The sequence below is a fragment of the Protomyctophum bolini genome (assembly GCF_963924005.1).
Source record: "Protomyctophum bolini genome assembly, chromosome: 8".
Taxonomy (NCBI): domain Eukaryota; kingdom Metazoa; phylum Chordata; class Actinopteri; order Myctophiformes; family Myctophidae; genus Protomyctophum; species Protomyctophum bolini.
Genome location: NC_137869.1, coordinates 31402749 through 31422962, shown reverse-complemented (window position 1 = coordinate 31422962; position 20214 = coordinate 31402749). Strand labels below are relative to the sequence as shown.

Genomic DNA, 20214 nt, shown 5'->3' with positions numbered 1-20214 from the left:
GATAGTCTCTTTGCCTGCTAACGCCACACATCTGCTAATCACCAACCAAACCAACATGCATGTTCTGCCCAGAGGAAGACACATCAGCCATGTGTGTCAGCTGATAGAAATATACAGTAAAGCCTAATTTATACATTGAAGTCTGACAGTCTCATTCGTTGAAAATAATAGATTCCAAGCATACGACAACATTTGTTTTGCGCTTAATGTAAACAGTAATACTTTGCTGTAATGAAGTGACGTCCTACTTGGGTAATGTTGTGAGTGGCTGTCATTTCCTTGTGTTACATAGATTATTGCAAGTCTTTTCTTTTTCTTTAACCTTTATTTATTCAGTTGAGAGCAAGCTCTCCAGAGGGCAGAGTGGTAGATTGTGTCGAGTGGTTTTAGTGACGACGGAGCTGCATTTATCTAATATCGTCATAGTCGATAACTGATAAGATTGTGCTTTGAATCAACTGCTTCCTATTGTTTGAATTAAAGCAAGCTTTGTTTCTATAGAGGAATGCTAGTTTTGGTTTTAGTTTTGTGATGAGTTGAGAAATGTGGATTTTAAATGATAGTTTGTCGTCTATCCATATGCCCAGATATTTATAGTTTGAGACTCTTTCAATAGGAGTCCCCTCTCTAGTTATGTTATAGATTGTTTGGGTGGCATTTGGTTTTGAGACTGAATAGATGATGTTGTCTGTGTAAAGATGTAATGCACTATTTGTAACTCCACTGCTAAAATCATTTATAAAAAAGTGTGATTAGAAACGGGACTATAGGATCAATCCTCATGAATTCTTCATGTGCTTTGCTCTGTCACTCCCTTGCTCACCCTTGTTGCTTTCCAATGACTTTCTACGCGTGTCGCAGTCCCGCCCCCTTTCAGAACGACGAGGGCACCACAAGAGAATTCCCATTCATTTTTCCTTAGACATTTCAGAAAGTATTTATTTAAAGACTTTAATAACAAATAATTAGAAAGACTCTAAAAAAGTGTTTTATTTGTTCTAATTATGTGTTTATTGTCATGATTTGTCAGGAGCCGAGTTGGCTTTGTCCGAGGCTTAAAGGTCTTTAAATAAATACTTTTTGAAACATCTATGAAAACATTTATGGGAAATTCTCTTCCGGTGCCCTCGCAGTGGGCGGGACTGCGACACTATTGATTCATTCTAATCCTCTTTTTTGGCTTTCCTCTGTTCCCCTGTTCTGTTCCCTCATTCACACTCATTCCGGTTTCCCCTCTTCTCTCCCTGCTGCAGGAAGCATGTGCAGAATGGCCTCTCCAAGGAGAAACATCTATAATGACCTCCCCATCGCCACCACCTGGCACTTGAGTACAAATACAAGCAAGAGGAGGCTCATCTGGTGTGGCTTGCGCTCAAACCTGGCTGAGAGCAGAGCTCCATGAAACAGAAAAAGGACGAAAAAATAATTTAGGACGCAATCTTTTTAGTTTTGTTTCGTTCGGTTTGATTGCTTTTCTGTCATCATGTTGGTTTTGATTGTGTTCTCTTTTCTTTTTTTTTTAGCACTGTGAATGTTATTTCAGGTGACCTTACAGTCTTATTGTTAGCATCATCACATCTGGTAGATCACATAGAGGCACGACAGAGAGGGGCGTTGGTCACGTGCAAACCCAGAGTCATATACAGTTCTGCCGGGTGTGTAGATACTCTGCGGTCATAATCATCATCATAATCATCATCATCGGCATGGCCCTGGACAACACGTACAGGGGTTAAAGTGCTCATCCAGTCTATACCTACAGTACCGATAATGACCCCATGCTGGAGGGCCGAGCAATGTTCAAAGTTCTCTCTGTCTGTCATGACTGACTCCACAGGATTGATTGACCACCAGTGTTTGTGCAACACCGACCACGCAATATATATTTTTTTTATTTTGTTTGCTTTCAATCATCCTCTTTGACTCCAGATGTGAGGTTGAAGATCCGGCCGTAAAGAAAAGGGAAGGTGTTGCGCCGTGCATCGTTCAAAAATGGCTCCGCTGTGGTCTCTCGCTCTCTGGTGTCGTTTGACCAACTCAACTCGTATTGATTTTCCATATCATCGCACAGGTCGATGTCTGTGAACCACAAAGCGACCCCCCACTGTGTCCGTGGGGTGGGAGGGTGTCTCTGTGCTCTGAGCGCTGACAGAAAGTCTTTTGTAATGTGAAGGACATGCTGGTCATTTCATGGGAAACATTTCACATTTTGTTTAATTTCAGCAGTTTTTTTCTTTCTTTTTCAAATATGTTTTTGTTTTGTTTTTCTTCTCTCTTGTGATGGAATAGGCAATGGAATGAATATGTGTTGGAAATATTAACTTTTACTGCAATTTAACATTTTATGTTTTTTTGTGTCTTGTATGACATCTGTTGAAGCTCTTATATGAAGGCATACAAGCTGATTGCTGGTTTAATGATGACAGTTTGATTGATTGATTGATTGGGTTTTGGTATCATCCTCATGATTTCTTCTTTTATTTATTTTTAGATGAATGTGAATAATATCCAAAAACAATTTGTGGGTAGTGGCAGTCAGGTTCACAGTAAAACTTTAACAATGGCCCTGAATTTATATAGAGTTGATAAAAAAAAAACCAATGAAGTATGACTTTAAAAAAAAAAAGAAAAGAAAAAATGACATAATTATGCACACATTATGGTATTGTGGAATGCATGGCATTGGAATGGTTTTGGAAATACGCTATGAAGTTGTTTTAAAAACAAATGACAAAGAAGAAAAACTACTATCAATGTAATCGTAACCTCTTTATCAATGTGCATAACTTATCTTGAAAGTGAACTCACCTGAAGCTGCAGCGATAACTGGACATACAGTATGTGTGCGTGCCGTGCGCGCACATTTCCAAAATTGGACCTGCAGGGTTGGATTTGCTGGGGGAATGGGGGACATCCACACCTCTGCTTTTGATACCCCCCTCTGGTCATCCATGTTTATCTCTGGGGACAGGTTTTTATCCCTGCTTCTGGTCAGACTCAATTAAATATATGCATTTCCTTTTTGGAAATGTAGACTGTCTGATATTTGATATTTATGTTTGATAATATAACAATTTAACAATTTAATTCAAAATATAATGCTAAACACAATGTCCCTGCCGTCCCTATTTTGGACAAATTGTGATTATTATTCACTAGTGAAATGATCTGCAAGCTCCCAATGCGCCACGATGCGTTGTGTGAGCTTCTAGATCGGCTATTTTCACTAATTGTGTGAATAATATAGGGCTGAAGGGTGCAGTGCCGAATTGCTTTTCAATGGAGTGGTTTGTTGCCATTGGCGGATTTCCGCAAAAAAAAAAACTTACCCTAAATGGTTAAGAAAATGTCCCTCTCCTCTGTTTTCTTTCTTTTTAATCGAACCCTGTGAGGCATGGTTTCTGTATTTGAGTGAATGTACAGTATATGTAGGCATATGCTGCAGCTCTGCAGGAGGCCCCTTTACTGAAAACCATGAAATATGAATAAGGGTTGTATCCGTCCTCTACCTTCTCGATCAAATTCAACTTCTTGTTTTGATGAACGGCATGCTTGTTCTGCTGGAGTAGGCCACAGATGTCTTGTTATTGTTCAGCAGATGATACGTCCCAAACTGTCCAGTACATGGCCTCGTCTTCCACATCCCCTCAAGGCCCGCTAACTGGCTCGGAGAGCTCTGTAACATGTTAGTGGTCTGGGGGATTTATAACATTTACATTCATCATCGCTGCTGATCCTACGTTTCATCTTTGTTGATGAGTTTTGGAATTGCTGCTGTTTTCCCTCTGAGAACACTGTTTGTATTCCAGTCGTATGTGTGTCCCTTTTGTTCTGCTGTGTAGGAGTGGGTGGAGACGATAGGGTTGTTTTTATAGATCACAGTTGTCTGGGTTTAGTCCTGAACCTGTTCCCCCTTTTCATTGCATTCCATGTTACTTGATAAGAAGAAGTTAATGTTCAGGTTATCTGGGGTACTGTAGACCCTACAGCCTACAGTATGCATATGTTATGTGTGTGCTGTAGTGCCACATCATGCTATGTTTTATTAATGTTCTATAATTTATTTAGACAGATTCTATATCATCCAAAGGCATCAAATAGCTTTTTTCAGAGCCATTGCTTTCTGATTTAAACCTCTAGGTGGAGGAAAGCCAACTTTTGCTGCATGTCATTCTGATGTGGGTGACCTGCCTGTTCAGTTCATCTCCTCTACCTCCACCCTGAAGAGATATACTGTATCTCCTGTGAAGCTAGTTTATCAATGTTTTGACCTATATTAGTTGTTAACTGGTAATTCCAACGGGGAGCAGAGTTTGCTGTAAACCCACAACTATGATCTCTGTTTAGCTAGAACTGGTTCCTGGGGTTCACCGTGGCCTAGTGAATTTTCCGCTGTACTGTCTACAAAAGGCTTATAAGTGTTCTTTCCGTCCACCTCTGCCCAGCTCCCTCTGTCTACAGACAGCACTATGACCGACAATGTGAATCAAGGAGAAAACCACTTATGCCCCCCCTTGGAAAAAAATAAAATAAATACAATTTGTTATAAAGGGACAAATATTAACGATTTATCCGCCTAGTATCCTTTCAGTCCAGATTTGGCATGTCTTTCTTAAGCATTCAATACGACGTTGGCTTAAGCTTCAGTTCATCCTGGGTTAGCTAGGGTAGATGCTACTTGGGAAACATTTGGCAGATGAAGCTCATTATGATGACAATGCATTTACATGTTGAGTTTGGGTGATGTATTAATGCTTCTAGAATGTGCCAACTTAATTCACAAACCTATGTGTTTCTGGGACCTGGTTATGAGGAAGAGGTTGTAGTGAATATGAGGGGCAGTTGCTCCACAGGTATTTCTTACAAATTGCACTGTAATTTATTACTATTATTTTTATTGTTCATTATTAGGCTAAAGAAGTAGTAACGTCTAGAGAATCTGTGGGAATTGTTATGACTTTCTTTGAGGGGACAAATCATGATGTATGTCAATCTCTGTTCAAAGTGTATTTTCAGAATTCATGTTTTATTTGGACCAATGATAAGACTACACTGTAAGGTCTATCATCAGCCCCCTCCCTCCTCCCTCATAGTTTAAATTTGACCAGATTGTGAATCTGAGCACTTGATAAGACAGGTACTTACTCTTTTATAATAATTTTAATAACTCCATTGAACCAGTGTTATTGTATAATTTCCCCCCATAAAATAAACATTTCAAATTAAGGAAAAAGGAATGGGTGTTGCAGATTTCTTTTAACAAATACATTTATTTTGTTATAACTGATGTAATTTCCAATGCAAGGATGTGGTGGTAAAACTGCTAAGACAGACAACGCATGTCTAAGATTCAATTCAGTCAGTGCACAGATAAGCATCGTCTGCTTCAATAAATTAATAGATATTTACCACAATTAAATTAACCAATTCTTTTCAGTTTCCATTGTTGTAGAGAGGGACGTCAGTCATGCTGCAATATATGGAATACGCACAGAAAACAAACATCACTCGCTCTTCACAAAAGGCAGGGCAAAGTCTTGATCAAGGCATACATTGCAGTATACATGCTGTACCGGCACACTCTTCCATCAACACCAATTCCTTAAACCACTATAACTTACATAACCTGTTGATCTGGGTGGGGTCAATACTTCCTCCTATGCCAAATCTTTAAACTGAAAATAGCTGATCCAAAAGCTCTATTTCTTTCAGAATATTCTTCAAGACCTGACCAGAATAGCGATGACTTCTACCAATGAAATGTGCCATAATGGTATGTTTTTGTTGTTTTTAAACCAAAAACAATTGTGCATCATGGCTGATGTAATTTATCGTATACTGTACTAGTGTATACTGCAACGTAGACTTGACTGAAGGTGTTGCTAAAAACAAGGGTCACATTCATCACAGCAGACAGCACTTTCTGAAGGTCTATTGATATAAGAGTTCATTCTGTAACATGATGTCTGATGTGGCACTGTCATGTGTTTCACACACATGCAGACAATTGTGGAATACACCTTTGCTTCCATAAGATTACTGTGAGATTGCAGATAGTGGATTTCAACAAGAAATCTGTGAATTCACTTCCCCCCCCCCCCCCCCCCCCAAAAAACCTGAACAATTAAAAACGAGACAAAATGTCACACACATGGCAACAGTAAAGAGAAGTGACCCAAAAAAAAGAAGGCAGACTAAACAATCAATGTTAGATACATTTGTAGGGCAGGACATTTGCTTTTTTGTCTGCATGCCAGTGGCTGGTAATTTGCTAAATTCACTTCAACTTTCAATATTTTACAAGTCACCAAGATTGTTATGAAGCAGGTTCTCCATAAGGTGATTTGTTACCTGTCAAAGTGGGTAATTAAGTAGACCAACTTTGTGACCACAACCACAATTTACAACTGCATTTATGGCAGCAAGTATTTATACCCTCCCTTGACCTATTTTACTGTAATCGTCGTACTAAGAGATGCACGATATTGAAATTATGGCCGATATCCGATTATTTGCAGCATCATTGCCGATATATAAATTATATTTTTATTTAACTCTTTGTCGATTTTTTTTTATTTTAAATTTTAGTTTAGCTGGTGAATGTAGATGGTAAGCCCCCCATCCCCACCAACAGCTGATCTTAAAAGAGACAGAAATGGGCAGACTATCGTGCATCTCTAATTGTACTGAATGAATACAAGGTGGATTCACAGATAGAGCAGCAAGACATTGTTTCAGGTCTTGCTAATTTTCACTAAAAAGGCAATGGCATATACAGTATTGTATTTCACATTTAATTTTAGATAAGCCATCCTTCACGTAAACAATTCTTCGGTTAGAGGACATTTTTAAGTCAACCGGGCTGGCTAATAGAACTCTAATATACCATGTATATAAACACACATATTTATTCCTTTCAGAGTAATTCCTGTACAGTCAAGTCTTCCTCCTAGCTGCCTTTGAAGACAACAGACACCTCCACATTAGTTTGGCAGAATAAACACTTTGAGAGGAAGGCAGAGTGATCAGTGGGTACAGTAATGGTTTAGCCCTCACAACCTACTTTAAACAGTGTAGATCCCAGAGCTTTGGATACTGTAGGTTTCAGGCAGCCACTTGGTTAGCTACATGGAACGCCAAAAAAGCTCTGACAAAAAAAAAAAAAAACAAACATCCACCCCCAGGGCTTAGACCAGTGGTTCTCAAAGTGGGGTCCAGGGACCCTAAGGGTTCCAATTTGACCCTTACAGGTCTTCAATGTGAGAGTTATGGGGTGGGGTGGGGGGGGGGGGGGGTGTCATTGAAATTAAAAGGTTTGAGAACAACTGGTCTGGCTTAGATCCACCCTCTACTCAATGATCCACAGATTAGATTGGACACAAATAAAATAACAGGCAGGCTACAGGTTGGATTTGTGATGAATAATGACCGGTGAAATGTCTGTTCATGGGGACAGAAGACATAGGAACAAATCCCAACTATTTTGGCCACTGAGACCACTAAAAGTTGGCAGCAAGAAAGGATCTGACATCAGTTTTCTTCGGGTTGAGGCGGGGAAAGGGGGGCATTAGTTGTATGGAAAACTTCACAAATAGAGCTGCTTTGTCCAGCCCTTGTGTTCTTATTGGCTAGTGTTTGTTGATGACTTGAAGAAAAGGGATGAAGTCTAGATGAGAAGAGGAAATGGGTGGAGCTTAGTGAGTCTTTGTCTTGGGCTGGGTGATTCTGCGGACAATACTGTAGAAGACACCAAAGTTCTGGAATAGACAGAGGCAACATTACCAATTAATCAACTAAGGAGTACCAATTATTAATTATACATACACCGGTATATGACTGATATCTCCCATTATAGCACTCTGAATGCATCCATCTAGTTACCGGCAAAACTAGGAACTACCACCGGCCACTGTTAACAACAGAGTAGTTTACATCTTCAATTTCTAATGAATCATTTAGTATATCTCTCTCTCTCTCTCTCTCTCTCTCTCTCTCTCTCTCCTATATTGATGACGGTGAAACCTGTGACAGAATCAACAGAGAATATTAAACCTATCAAATGCTCAAACGGAACACTTGAACTTGACCCACCTGAATGGCCACATACTGCACTCCTAAGTAGGCTGCAATACAGACAGCAAGCAGGAGGTCAAAGATGGCAGGCTTCACTCTGATGTGGGGAAGATCAAAAAGAAAAACACATCGGGTAAACAAACTAAAGCTCAGAGGAGCGATGTCTCTCAGAAGATATGAATCGTTGCTGTCGGACAGAAATCTTGTACCTCCTACATTTCTACATTTCCCCTCCAATACATGGCTTTTGAAATTATGTCATATGGATGGAAGCCAAGTCTATGGACTTTAAATGTTAGTCTCGTAGCGTATATAGTGGCAGTGAATCTGCAATCATGTGGCAGCCACAGTGGGAGCCTCTCACTTCACACAAGTGTGATTTTTTAAATAAATGAATGCCCTACGTCATACTAGCGTCACACAAAAGTAGCAAAAACAGCCGATATACTAGCTCAAAATGCATTGCACCGCATTTTGAGCTTGTACATCAATTTTTTTGCCACTTTTGAATTTGAATCCTGAAAAGTAACATCTTTGGACATGTATTTCACCCAACATCCAAGGAAATGCAGGCCAGGCCCATTATCCCTTACCTATAAGCATTCATAGTCTGTTTGAGCTGGTCGTAGAAGACAAACTCTGGGTCCCTGAGGAGAGAAAGGAAGCATCTGTTAGAGCGATCTGGAGTGGTCGAACACGCACCTTAAACCTCTTACTTAAACGTTGAGCTGATTTCTACTAGCCTATGAGGTAGACAAACATAAACTTGTTTCCCTTGTCTATGTTTTAGGATCACCTTTTTGTTTTACATTGCGTAAAACAAAGCGAGTCACAGACTGTGAAGAAATGACGACTCACAATGTCAAACGATTTCACATCATCAAACTTCTACTCTGTAAGGATATCAGTGTTGGTAACCATTATGTTTAAAAAAAAAGTGCGTACGTCTGTTTTAGCCACCGACGAAAGCCCTGCCCCACTTTACCTTTTGTCAGCTTTGACATAGTGCCTTTTGACGTCCTTGAGGTAGCGTCCTAGATGATACTCGAGGGTGGACACCACACTGCTGTCCTTGTCCACTAGTTGGGCAGCTCTGGGCTGGGCAGTCAGCCAGTCCACCACTGATGATAGCTGTTCCTCTTGTACTTGCTACAGTGATCATGCACACCAAGTAAGACACAGACAGAACAGTCAAACATTAGTATGAGGTACATAGAATAGTCCACACCGGAAGAGAGAGAATTTCCAGTATTAGCCACATGTGAGTGGGTGATCAACAGAAAGCCATGCCTCAACTATAGCTAGCAACAAATCTCAACAAGGACACTGCCAGAGCCAGACGTGTGCCTGAAAGAGTTTAGAAGCTTACCATTTGTTCAGTGAAGATCTGCAGATCCTTTGGGGCACCCTGTGCAGACAGGCAGAACACAAGAGTAATTCACACAGATTAGGTATACACGGAATTTAGGAATTCATTATATATGCAAGGAACTGAAATAGATTTTATTTCAGAGATATTGTACCTTTTCAGTGAGGTTGTAGATGACTCTAGCCAGGGCTTCTGCAACCACTTTTGTGTTCCTGCTCAGCTTCTTCAAGTCAACATGAGGCCTGCAAACACAAAGACCAGAAGGACATACATAGCGTTAGACCTGTGGACAAACAACTCAACAGAATAGAAGGCAGTCAGAAACTAAGCCAGCACGGTCAGAACCGGAAGAGAGAATGATTAATGAGCTTCCATATTTAAATAAACCTGACCTTCAAATAAGTCGGTGAAATTGGCAGCCTAAAAACACACAAAGCCTGCCAGGGAAAACAATACTGAACAACCATTAAATAGCCTGACGTATTAGGTTCCATGTCACATTAACAAACAGATAAATGGTTCACCAAAACACTCACAGACAGACAGCTATGACAGCAGCTTGTCCAAGTGTACAAAGGGGATTGATTTGGATGGTGCTGCAAGACAGGGTTGGGATAGGTGGGGAGGCCAAAGGTTGGACGAACTGGACGAAGCTATGACGACCAACTACAACAAGCCACGACAATGAACAACAAGATGATAATGGTGATTATGATGGACACGTGTTATTTTTTGTTGTTTGTCGGCGATTCCGAAACTTGCAGTAATGAACCCACCCAGCAGGGGGCTCTCCCGCTCCGTGGCGAGAGGAGAGGGACACTGACCGCACGTCCATGATGCTGGAGCGCTGAGCCAGGCGGTGTGAGGGCAGGTGAGAGAGAGTGAAGGCCGGCAGCCGGCGGATCCCGAATCGCTCATGCTCCCAGGCCAGTGTGTCATCAGCCAGGTTTATCTTCTTGTGAACCATGGAGAACTTTACCTCCGGGTAATGGCTGTCTACCACCTGGGACCACAGGGAGGGGAGAAAGCAATCACATATAAAAAGGAGTTTAGTTATGCGTGTACCTTATCCCTGGGCCACCTATGTGCATTGGTGATTTACATGTTTGTCTTGTTAGAATATATAAAATAAATAAAAAATTGATTAAAAAAGAAAAGAAAAAGCGTGTACTATAGTTGGGACATGATTGTGCCCCATTGACCATATCACACAGCAGCAGATTTGCCCTTATGTTATACATGGCAATTGGTCAATTGAAAAAGGGAAGCTTTTCGTTTAGATCAAATCCGAAAATGAGGCTTCAGCAAAGGAGAATCATTGATCGAACATAGTCCATCTATGGTTTCTGAGAGGCAGCATGTCTCCTGGTTCCTAGTCTAACATAATCTATTGTTTCTGAGGAGGAGCATGTCTCCTACCGTCTCCAGCTCCTTGAGCAGGGTATGCTGAGGGCTTCCCTCCTTTGGAGGCTTGGACACATGGAGGTGGAGAGTGTCATCATTCCCCAGAGTGTCCAGGCACAGCACAAACGCCACGTTGTCCTGGAGCAGGCTGGAGTCTGGAGAGGGAGATAAAAGACACAATGAGTGAAAAGCAGACATGAGGCATTGTTTATGTATAGAGAAGACTAGCGGAGCCCTGCGTGAATATCTATAGGGCTCAATGAGGCTGGGATTTATGCCAATTAAGTTTGCCACCATATGAAGATTAGTGTGACTGGTCAAATGTTGGCGCTTATAATAAACTTCCTGTACATTTGTTCCTAGATGATTTCCATAACCACCCTGGTCATAGATGCCATGCTGTGTGATTGAGAATTTACACTGTCCTGTGTCCAACTGTCCACTCAATCTCTGTTCCGTTTGAGCAAATGTATAACAGGCAGCTGACAACCCGCAAACCGTACCTGTGTGGTCCAGGTTGTCCTCCAGCCAACGTTTGGTGCCCTGGTAGTTGAACTTCCCTCCTCCAGACACAAAGAACAGCAGGTTGAACCTAAACACACAGAGACACATTATTATGAGTCAAATGTAGAGTAATAATAAAGGCTCATCCACAGTTCCACATCAAGAATGATGATCACTATATGATATAATCAAAATAATTCTCACTCAAATGGATGGCGGACTCTCCACATCATAACGAATAGATGAATGATAGAAACACCAAATCTATAGGCTGTCACGTTCAACAGTCACAGTCATCATTGAGGTTCAAATAATAATTAGTAATCTGTAGTATTATGGACACAATCAGGTTAGTGTCCTGGGATACAAGACAATTTGCAGTGCAAAATGAAAGTACACACACACACACACACACACATACTAGCTGCCACTCGTAATAGTTAAAAGAACTGTTTCCATTCAGCTAAGTAGGTTACGACGTAAACAAAAAAGCATCTATCCCACATTATTGACCACTGTAAGTGGAAGTCAATGCAGTTCCTGTCAGTAGAGTGCATAGTTAATGAAGCTCTGTGAAAGGGTTTGGATGATGTCCAGAACTACTACAGGCTAGCATAGATAGACTTCATCTTTATGTGCAGTACTGTGAGTGATAGAACCCCCTCGCTTCTTTTTAGAAATATGTCCAAGCCTCAATGTAATGACAAGTAATGTAATAAGTAATGTGATAAGTAATGTAATGATAAGTGTGCAACTTCTCAGTTCAAGTGAGTCTAAAGTGGCATTCCACATCACATCCAGCAGAGGGCTCTAGTGTACAGTAATTGTCTAAATTGATGATATTCACATGGCTGCCATCTTGCCAGCAAGGTGATACCTAGGCGACACTTCCCATTGACAACCCATTCATCCAAACAGAAAAGTCCTCTCCAATTATATTAAACAACGTCAAAATCACCAACATTGCAGCTGTAGGGAAAGCTTGAATTATCCTCTTTCAATCTGTAAAGTGTTTGTTTCATAAGACATTTTATGACCTAATTCCTTGCAGATGATTTTTTTTCTAAGTGCTGGAGTTTGGAAGTGCTCGTTGACTATCACTCAATGCGCCATGCCTTATGCGTACCACCTGTTTTGAATGTGCACATAATGCAGGAGGCAGCAGGAGGTTGCTTTACTGATAACGAGTGCTTCCATACTCTAATAGTTGTGTATAATTTATCGTCTCTGTCCTAATCCTATGCTTCCATTTGGTGACAATTTGGCCGTTTACAGACGCGACCAATAAACCGTGTTTTCCGTCATGCTTTGACAATGAATGGTAGACTCAGCATTGTTTAATCTGCCCCGTGTGGACGCAACATATTTATATGTAGCCTAAAGAGTATATGAAAGCCATTAAAAGAAAGATCCTATGGAATTTTACACAGCTAGTGCCAAATGATTACCGGTAATCGATTACATCACTAGCAAAAGACGCAAACTAGGTAAATTCAATTAGAATAAGATAGCTTACGCATGTTTCATGATAAATGCTTTTATGTGATGTATTCCAATGCTTTTGTTCTTGCTTAATGTAAATCGCTCTGGATTAAGAGCGTCTGCTAAATGCCTAAATTGTAATTGTAAATTGTAAATTGTAATAAACGAGTTTCAGGCTTGCAAGGTGTGAGCTTGTAGATTGGCCAGCACAGGCAGTGGTATATACTTCAATTATGATATAATGTAAAACTCATATACATGTGTCAGTACAGTTTGTACAATCTAATGTCATAGCTGCCATCTAGTGGATGAAGTTGATTGCACATTATAAACCGAGGCAAGCCTACAATGTAACTCACGCAGGGAGTCTGTAAGGACTAAATAACCTTGTGTTTTGTGTGTGTTTTCTATCATACGCAAGGCAAAACGGACTCTGTCGAGACCTTTAGAGGGGGGGGGAAAGATCATCTCCCCCATGAGGCCAATGGGCACTAGAGATGTGGCTTTACAGTAGATATAGATGTCTTGACTATTAGTCACCACAAATAAATGAATAAAATGAATAAATGTTTTACTACTCACCCAGCATGTGTTCTCTTATACGTGTATAGTTTAGAGAAGAGACGAGCCAGCTCAAGCAACATGGACACTCCACTGCCATTAGAGTCTGCTCCATAGGAAAGCCACTGGAGAGGACAACATTATGCTGGATGTCAACTTTCATATTTTAACCTCATGCTTCCACCTTACAGTAACGTTTTGGTCAGGTCTACGAGATCTCGTTCAACTGGGATTGATTGATTTTTTATTCTATATTAAAATCGTGTGAAGGCTTTCCTGAAATGTCATAAACACATCATTGCAGTCTCAAGTAAAAAACACTATAATTTGTATAATAACTAAATGTATATATATTTTTGTCTTTACAAATGTATTACTACTTCAAAGTTGAAATAAAGTTCAACGTTCAAATTCTTTGCATTAAGAAAAAACAACCCTGAAACAGACTATATGACAAAAATAAAATATTCCTAGACTAGGACGTACCGGAGCCACTCCAAAGGAGTCATAGTGAGCCACAAGGACAATGGTGGGCAGGTCCTCCCCGCCAACCCCAGCCAGACGACCCTGAGAGAAATAGGAGATCATCATTAGACTGTAAAGATTTAAAATGTTTTTTAATTGGTATCCTGCAATGCTCAGTAAAGAATGCGCTGTTACTTCACTACAACAGCAGATGGTGCACTTTGCAGAAAGATACAGCTCCTTCATTGAGGTCTCAGGACATGATTAGTTTGAGTCTTTGCAGCCAAATTCCATTTATAGGAACAATACAGTTTCTATTAAGCAGTTGTAGTACAAACAAATGTGTATCTACGTGTGGAAAATATTCTATAGGCCTTGCCTCCATGTACTGTACTTGTTCTTGTTGAGGTGGTTAATTTACATATCCATGCAATACATTAAGAAATTAGATTTTGGGTTGATTAGAAAACTTGTAACATAATTAATTTAGTTAGGGTTCACCAGACATTCAATTTTAATTCAATTACTGTGCCCTCTGTTCTAAGTCAAGCATGTGGCACATGAGACCAAGCAGTAAATTAAGTTAAGAATAGAGAGCTTACAGCAGTGACTAAGCCTAAAATTATGGGACCATGTAGACTATTAAAAAAAACGTTATTGTGCAATGTTGTGGTCTACAGTCAACTAAGAGTAACCGCCTGCCCCCACTACTAGGCCTCAGAGGAAATCCTCTGTCTGTCTCCTAATCCCCTGCAGTAGGACTAAAAACCCATTTATTCCCCCTGGGTTTAACACCCTGCTTAGGTCAACACACATGTCAGCGGGCAACTCAGTAGTTCTGTTGATTTTATTCTCTCTAAAATATTTGGCAAAATACTTACATAAGTAAGTACGCCGTAAGTACTGTAATAATGTTTTCTCAAGGTTATGGTATTTCAGATTGCATGGCCTGGAGGTAGGATTCTCACCTCCAGGCTGGTGATGGCCCAGTCACTGACGGCTTTGCTCTGAGCTCCGCTGGTCACCATCTGAAAGCCATTGGCTGTGGCCGTATGAATCAGCACTATGAGAAAGGCAGAGCAGAACACAGTACAAATTAATAGTAAAATAGCTTTAAATGCATTGTTAGGTGTGGAAGGATAGGATATGACTATCATTTGCCAGTGCCCTCTACATCTTCTTACTGTAAATACATTTCTCACAAATATGCTGTTCTCTATATACTGTAATAATAACAACTATAATTTATGTTACATAAAAACAGATGAAAATGGTTTCACTTCTCATCGCCACCCCAAGAGCGCCTCTATGCTTAGTAGACAGAAGTCAGCACAGAACTCTAAAACTGATGTATTCTATTCAGCAGTTAACACAACTGCACAGTATCGGTGTATATCTGATGCTTAGCCACACTAATAGCTTGTTCATCTGCTCTTTAACATTTTTTTAATATCTTGAAAGTGTGAGATCGGGCGTAGCCGTCTGGGCACCTAGACTGGCGTAGCCGTCTGGGCTGCTGCCTGACAGTGTGTTGCGGGATCGACTACTAATCCCAACGACTTTTGCTGCATGTCACTCCCCCACTTCTCTCCCCCTATCTCTATCTCTATCAATAAAAAGGTAGAAAAGGCCCCCCAAGAACAGAAAAGAAGGCATTTGTAGAATGGGCCTCGGGTATTAATGGGTTTTAATTAATAAAGGTCTATCTAATCTATGGAAGTGTCCTTACCCTCGGCTGCAGAGGATGATTCCTGGGAGGAGGACGATGTCAGGGTCTGGCTGTAGATGGACAGCAGCTCATCATCCTCCATGGCAAAGTAGACAGGAACAATTGTCTCTGTGGACAACATCTCTGGCTCCAGCTCCATGAACTGCTAGAAAGGAACAATACAGAAGAGCGTAGGTTTGACAACTAGTACACAATGGTTATCACAGAAAATCTGTTTCAATAAACATGAAGAAAATAAATGAGTAGTTCACCATTTAATCATACAAAATGGAGTATGAGACAAATATGTCTTTCGGTGCCTTTGAATCATGTTGTGCTAACTATCAATGACTCCATTGTCTCTCTGAACTCTGAAACTATTTCCTTTGAATTATTTTGTCCGTAAGGGCTTATGATGACACCAATAAAAAGGAATGAAAACATTCAAGCGTTTTTCGCGTTTGCCTCTTTGAACCCTAGAAGTCTGGTTTTGCCTGTTCTTGTTTTGAGTGGGGCACAGCTGATAAGAGATAGCATCATTGGTTTAATTTCAGTTTGTAGTTGTACATAAATCACTGTATAATAGAAGAGAAAAGCTCAAAGCTGTTTTCCTGACAATGCAGGTCCACAAACCAAAAAGAAAATGCTGTATTATTATTATTAACCAACTTATTTCACTTATTTTTGTGTCTTGGTTACTTGCACAGGCGTTATATACTGCTCGCAACTGCTTTGCACTCAAGATTTTTAACCCATTTAGGACTATTCCGTTTCTAAAAACGCCTTAATACTGACCTAAAAATATTAATTCAAAAATGTTATGCCGCCAATATACTGTACATACAACAAGAACCCCAAAAGAGGTTCCCGTCCTGAAGGGGTAAAACACCAAAAGGGGTTCCTGCCCAGAATGGGCGGGATAAAACATCGTTGTGCGCCAAATTTGCACATGGAGGGTTAAGATAATTTTGTTGATCTTTTATGGGGTGTGCTCACTGTGCTGTAAGTAACGCTATGTTCCCCACAGACTTTGCGCTTACAATTAAGACGACCCTTCATGCTCTTACTTTACGCTTGAAAACACAAATTGCAAGGGTGTGGTTGTACACAAGAGCGCGCCTCGTCAGGCACACAAACAATGCACGTACAACCTCTGACAACAGTCTGTGGTCTGCTGTTACGTTCCACAGTTCCCTGGCTCCACAGTACCTCTCACTCTCAGGCAGACTCTAAAATCAGACCAGTCTGACGTGAGTGGTGCAAAAAACTCAGCTTCCCATCATGCACCTGTGCACAGTGTGAAGCTCAACAGCGCCACTTTGTCACCACATATATACATACATAGGGAGGGACGGACATAGCTGGGCATTGGAGTGGCTGCACCCTATGGTTGCACCACTCAAAAACTACTCTGTCACGGAACCTGCTGTCCACAGACTTGGACCTCTGCCCCAAACAAGCAATCAACACTTTGGGGACACAGCCTTCAGTGTGGCAGCCCCCACCCTGTGGAATTCTCTCCCAATGGAGATGTGCCATGCTCCAACATTGGACTCTTTTAAGACTGCTTTGAAAAGACACCCATTCTCTCAGGATTATGGAGACAAATAGCCATTTGTTGTTTTGTTGGTTGTTTTGATGTAAAAAGCATCCTTGGGTTCATGAAATGCACTATATAAATTATATTATTATTCTAATGATTTACTTAAATGCGCAAGGTGACTAGAACAAAATTGGCTGGTGCGACACGCCATGAATCCAACTGTAATTTGAGTGCAGCCCAATGTGAGCAGTGGTTGTTGTTCTGTTGGTGGTAACTCAATAGTTATACTTCAAGTCACAATCTCTGCAATGGTCTATACTTTTGTATGCAAGATAGTCATTTATGATGCCACTGGAGGTAAATACCTGTACTATGTCCTGAGGCATAGCAGACATGTTCTTGGGTAGGATGATGACCACAGCTCCTGCTGACTGGCGCAGGGCTTTCTGGTACTTTTCATAGGAGAAGTCTGTTAGCCGCATGATAACACAGCGGCGACTTAACACCTCCGCGTCCACAGAACGTGCCTCTGTGTTCAGTATGGCATTCCTGGTTCCTAGAGACAACAGAAATATTGTTCAATACATCCATTTGTTTGCAAAGTCATAGCATCATTCGGCAGCCTATACGTTTTTTATTTAGGAAGACCCGTCTGAACTGAGTGGTGCTGTGTGTGTGTGTGTGTGTGTGTGTGTGTGTGTGTGTGTGTGTGTGTGCGTGTTCAACAGTAACAGTTGGTGATCAACCAACACTATTGCCGTAGTAATTTAGACATAGTTGATAGTTGGAGTGGCTAGCAAGGTCCTGAAAGGGGCTACTGAGTTCTATTCTATGCTTCCATTTGATGACATTACGTATAGGCAGGGGAGGGTTGGTGTAGAAGTCATCCTTACTGTTTTGATAGATTATTGGGTTATTCAATTATTTGATTGACACCAAGGGCACGCCTCCTCAGGCCTAATTGATTGATAAAGAAACCATAAGTAGGCCTGGGTGATTGGTAGTATGCACATTGGTGGACAAACGGTTTTTACCAGGTTATGAGAGCCACACAGCACAGAGAGAACATGCCATAAGGAACTGAGAAGCTGTTGTACCAATGGACTTTAATGGATGATCAAGTTAAGTAATATGCAAACCAAAATGAATAAATTATACAACTATAAGCCCTAGGTGCATCAGTGGGTTTTGTTGACTATTATAGCCAAAATAGCCACCACTACAGTTGGGTTTTGAATTGCCATTAGATCCCATCGATTCTTGTTCATAAATAAAATGTGAGATTTAATAACCCATATACTGAGAATAAAGTGAATTATAATGTTGCTGTCACTGCTGACCATAAATAAATCTCACTCTAACACATGAGGGACTGACTGCTACAGGAGGACAGAAGGCATTGGCTAACCAAGCTAACTCGGCTAGCCACGCTAACACTGCGAGCTGTCATTGGGACAGTTACTACACATAACATGCCACGATGATTTATCCAGCACCAAACGAGTATCCGATCTTTAAGCTCACGATGAGACGCACTGTGAGCATCTAGATGAGATCTGCTATCTGTCGGCGAGCGACACTCACCGTACGGCTGTCCCTGCAGGTCGTACTGTTGCATGCGGTACACGGTGAATTCATGTGCGGCTTCGGCTGGGAGCGGTGACACTAGGATCAGCACCGCGGGGATGAACACAATGAAAGTGAGCGGAAACGATGTCTTGAACATGTTGTCGAACATCTCGCTCGCCTCCTCAAACATGTTGGCGGTTGTATTTGCGCGACAAAATCAGAGAGAATGTGTATATTTTGTTGCTGTCGGTTTGTCTCCACAACCAGGAAGGCACTGACAAGAAGGTTAGCCACTGTTGCTAACAGCAGCCCTAATGCAAGAGGAACCAACCGCACCAATTGACACACGCCTTTTGATCAGGCGTATGACTGTCACCTCAGCTTGCAACAGATCTCCTATGCATGCGGGCTTATTTATCACGCATGCAATGCACAAGTACTCAATGAAGGGCATTGTTTAATTTCCTTTCATTTTTATTTAATTTAGTTAAATGACGACCCCTTTAAAATATTTTAAACTGAATACAATGGAATTATGGCACATCTATGGTCCTTCAGGAGCTATCTGGGACAGCTATCTGTGACAGCTATTTACTGTCAATGCATTTCCAACAGCAGATGGAGCTGTAGACCAGATATTACCACACCATGGATAAGAAAGGTAAGATAGTAGGCAGAATTCTTTTTTTGACTCCAAGGAACAGTCCACGTACGTGTCCTTAATCCCTATGTCCCTATGAGTACCAGTAGGCGCTGTTGTGCTAGAAACACAGAGAGAGAGAGAGAGATGTCTGCTAATTCCCCCACACAGTAGCTCTGGTCCATAGCTCTGGTCCATGTTACTATCAACTTCCGCCGCTCGCATGAATGCAGACCAGCCTCTACTCTTTAGTGTTTTGGGCAAAGAGGGATTTTGTTTCCACCGGAATTTTTTTAGTTACTCCGCTGCGCCCTCTAGTGATATTGCCCAGAGAACTGCCTCATAGAGGATATTTTTCCTCCGGTGAAAAAATATCCCTTTTTGGCCAAAAAGTACCGTTTATACGTGTGGTGGGGGGCTCAGAATGCTTCCACTAAGGAAAGTAGTCTTTCTATTGACACAACCCGCCTTTGTTTTGGTGAGTAGCAAAAACGTTCTTTTTATTTACGCCAAAGAGGAGAGGCTGGTCTGATTTCGATTTGAGATTTAAAATTGGAAGTCCCATAGCCTTGTACTGCGCAGGGCAGAATCGTAGAAGCAGTAGAAGGATATGGATCAGAGCTACCCACACAGTAACTCTGTTATCAACCGTTTCGGACGCGGGGCAGCTCGCCGGAACCAGGCTGGCACCCCTGGCTGGCACCCTGGGCACGTTCCTGTGGGTCTGGATTGTCTGGGGAGTGGGGACCCACCGGGGACCCCCACATGGAGTTGCACCACTCAGTTCACATGGGTGTGATTTTTATTTTAACATTGTTGCTTTAGGTTGAAGTTGTTGAAAAGAAAATTAGTGTTGTATCCATTAAAGGTACACTTCACCGCAGTGACGTGACATT

The 20214-nt window shown here is 41.3% G+C and overlaps 2 protein-coding genes across 3 annotated transcripts in view; one reads left to right on the top strand and one right to left on the bottom strand.

Annotated features, from left to right (window-relative positions):
* cers1 (ceramide synthase 1) overlaps positions 1–6100 on the top strand; it is a 55991-nt gene extending 49891 nt beyond the window's left edge. Inside the window, exon 7 of the mRNA XM_080769482.1 lies at positions 1254–6100. Within this exon, the coding sequence (XP_080625608.1) occupies positions 1254–1296 (43 nt within the window). The 3' untranslated portion in view covers positions 1297–6100. The remainder of the gene's footprint in view (positions 1–1253) is intronic.
* On the bottom strand, positions 2485–19014 carry ncln (nicalin). Of its 2 annotated transcripts, none has more exons than XM_080769480.1 (15): positions 18694–19014; positions 17475–17665; positions 15588–15732; positions 14827–14921; positions 13880–13960; positions 13415–13518; positions 11350–11438; positions 10862–11001; positions 10219–10445; positions 9597–9684; positions 9443–9481; positions 9059–9222; positions 8667–8720; positions 8092–8170; positions 2485–7757 (listed from the first exon to the last, which is right to left on the bottom strand). In XM_080769480.1, exons 1-15 carry the CDS (start codon positions 18866–18868, stop codon positions 7695–7697), a joined length of 1734 nt encoding a protein of 577 aa, XP_080625606.1. In that variant the 5' UTR covers positions 18869–19014; the 3' UTR covers positions 2485–7694. The 2 variants fall into 2 exon arrangements, with proteins under 2 accessions (XP_080625606.1, XP_080625607.1); XM_080769481.1 differs by having other exon boundaries at positions 10267–10445.
* Between the last annotated feature and the right edge of the window lie 1200 nt (positions 19015–20214).

Excerpts from the sequence above, each read along its gene's own strand:
- ncln (XM_080769480.1), bottom strand. The coding sequence starts at position 18,868 with ATGTTTGAGGAGGCGAGCGAGATGTTCGACAACATGTTCAAGACATCG. Across the intron at positions 14,922-15,587 it reads ATCATCCTCTGCAGCCGAGG|TGCTGATTCATACGGCCACA; the intron begins GTAAGGACACTT and ends CCTTTCTCATAG. Across the intron at positions 9,223-9,442 it reads AGATCTTCACTGAACAAATG|CAAGTACAAGAGGAACAGCT; the intron begins GTAAGCTTCTAA and ends TGATCACTGTAG.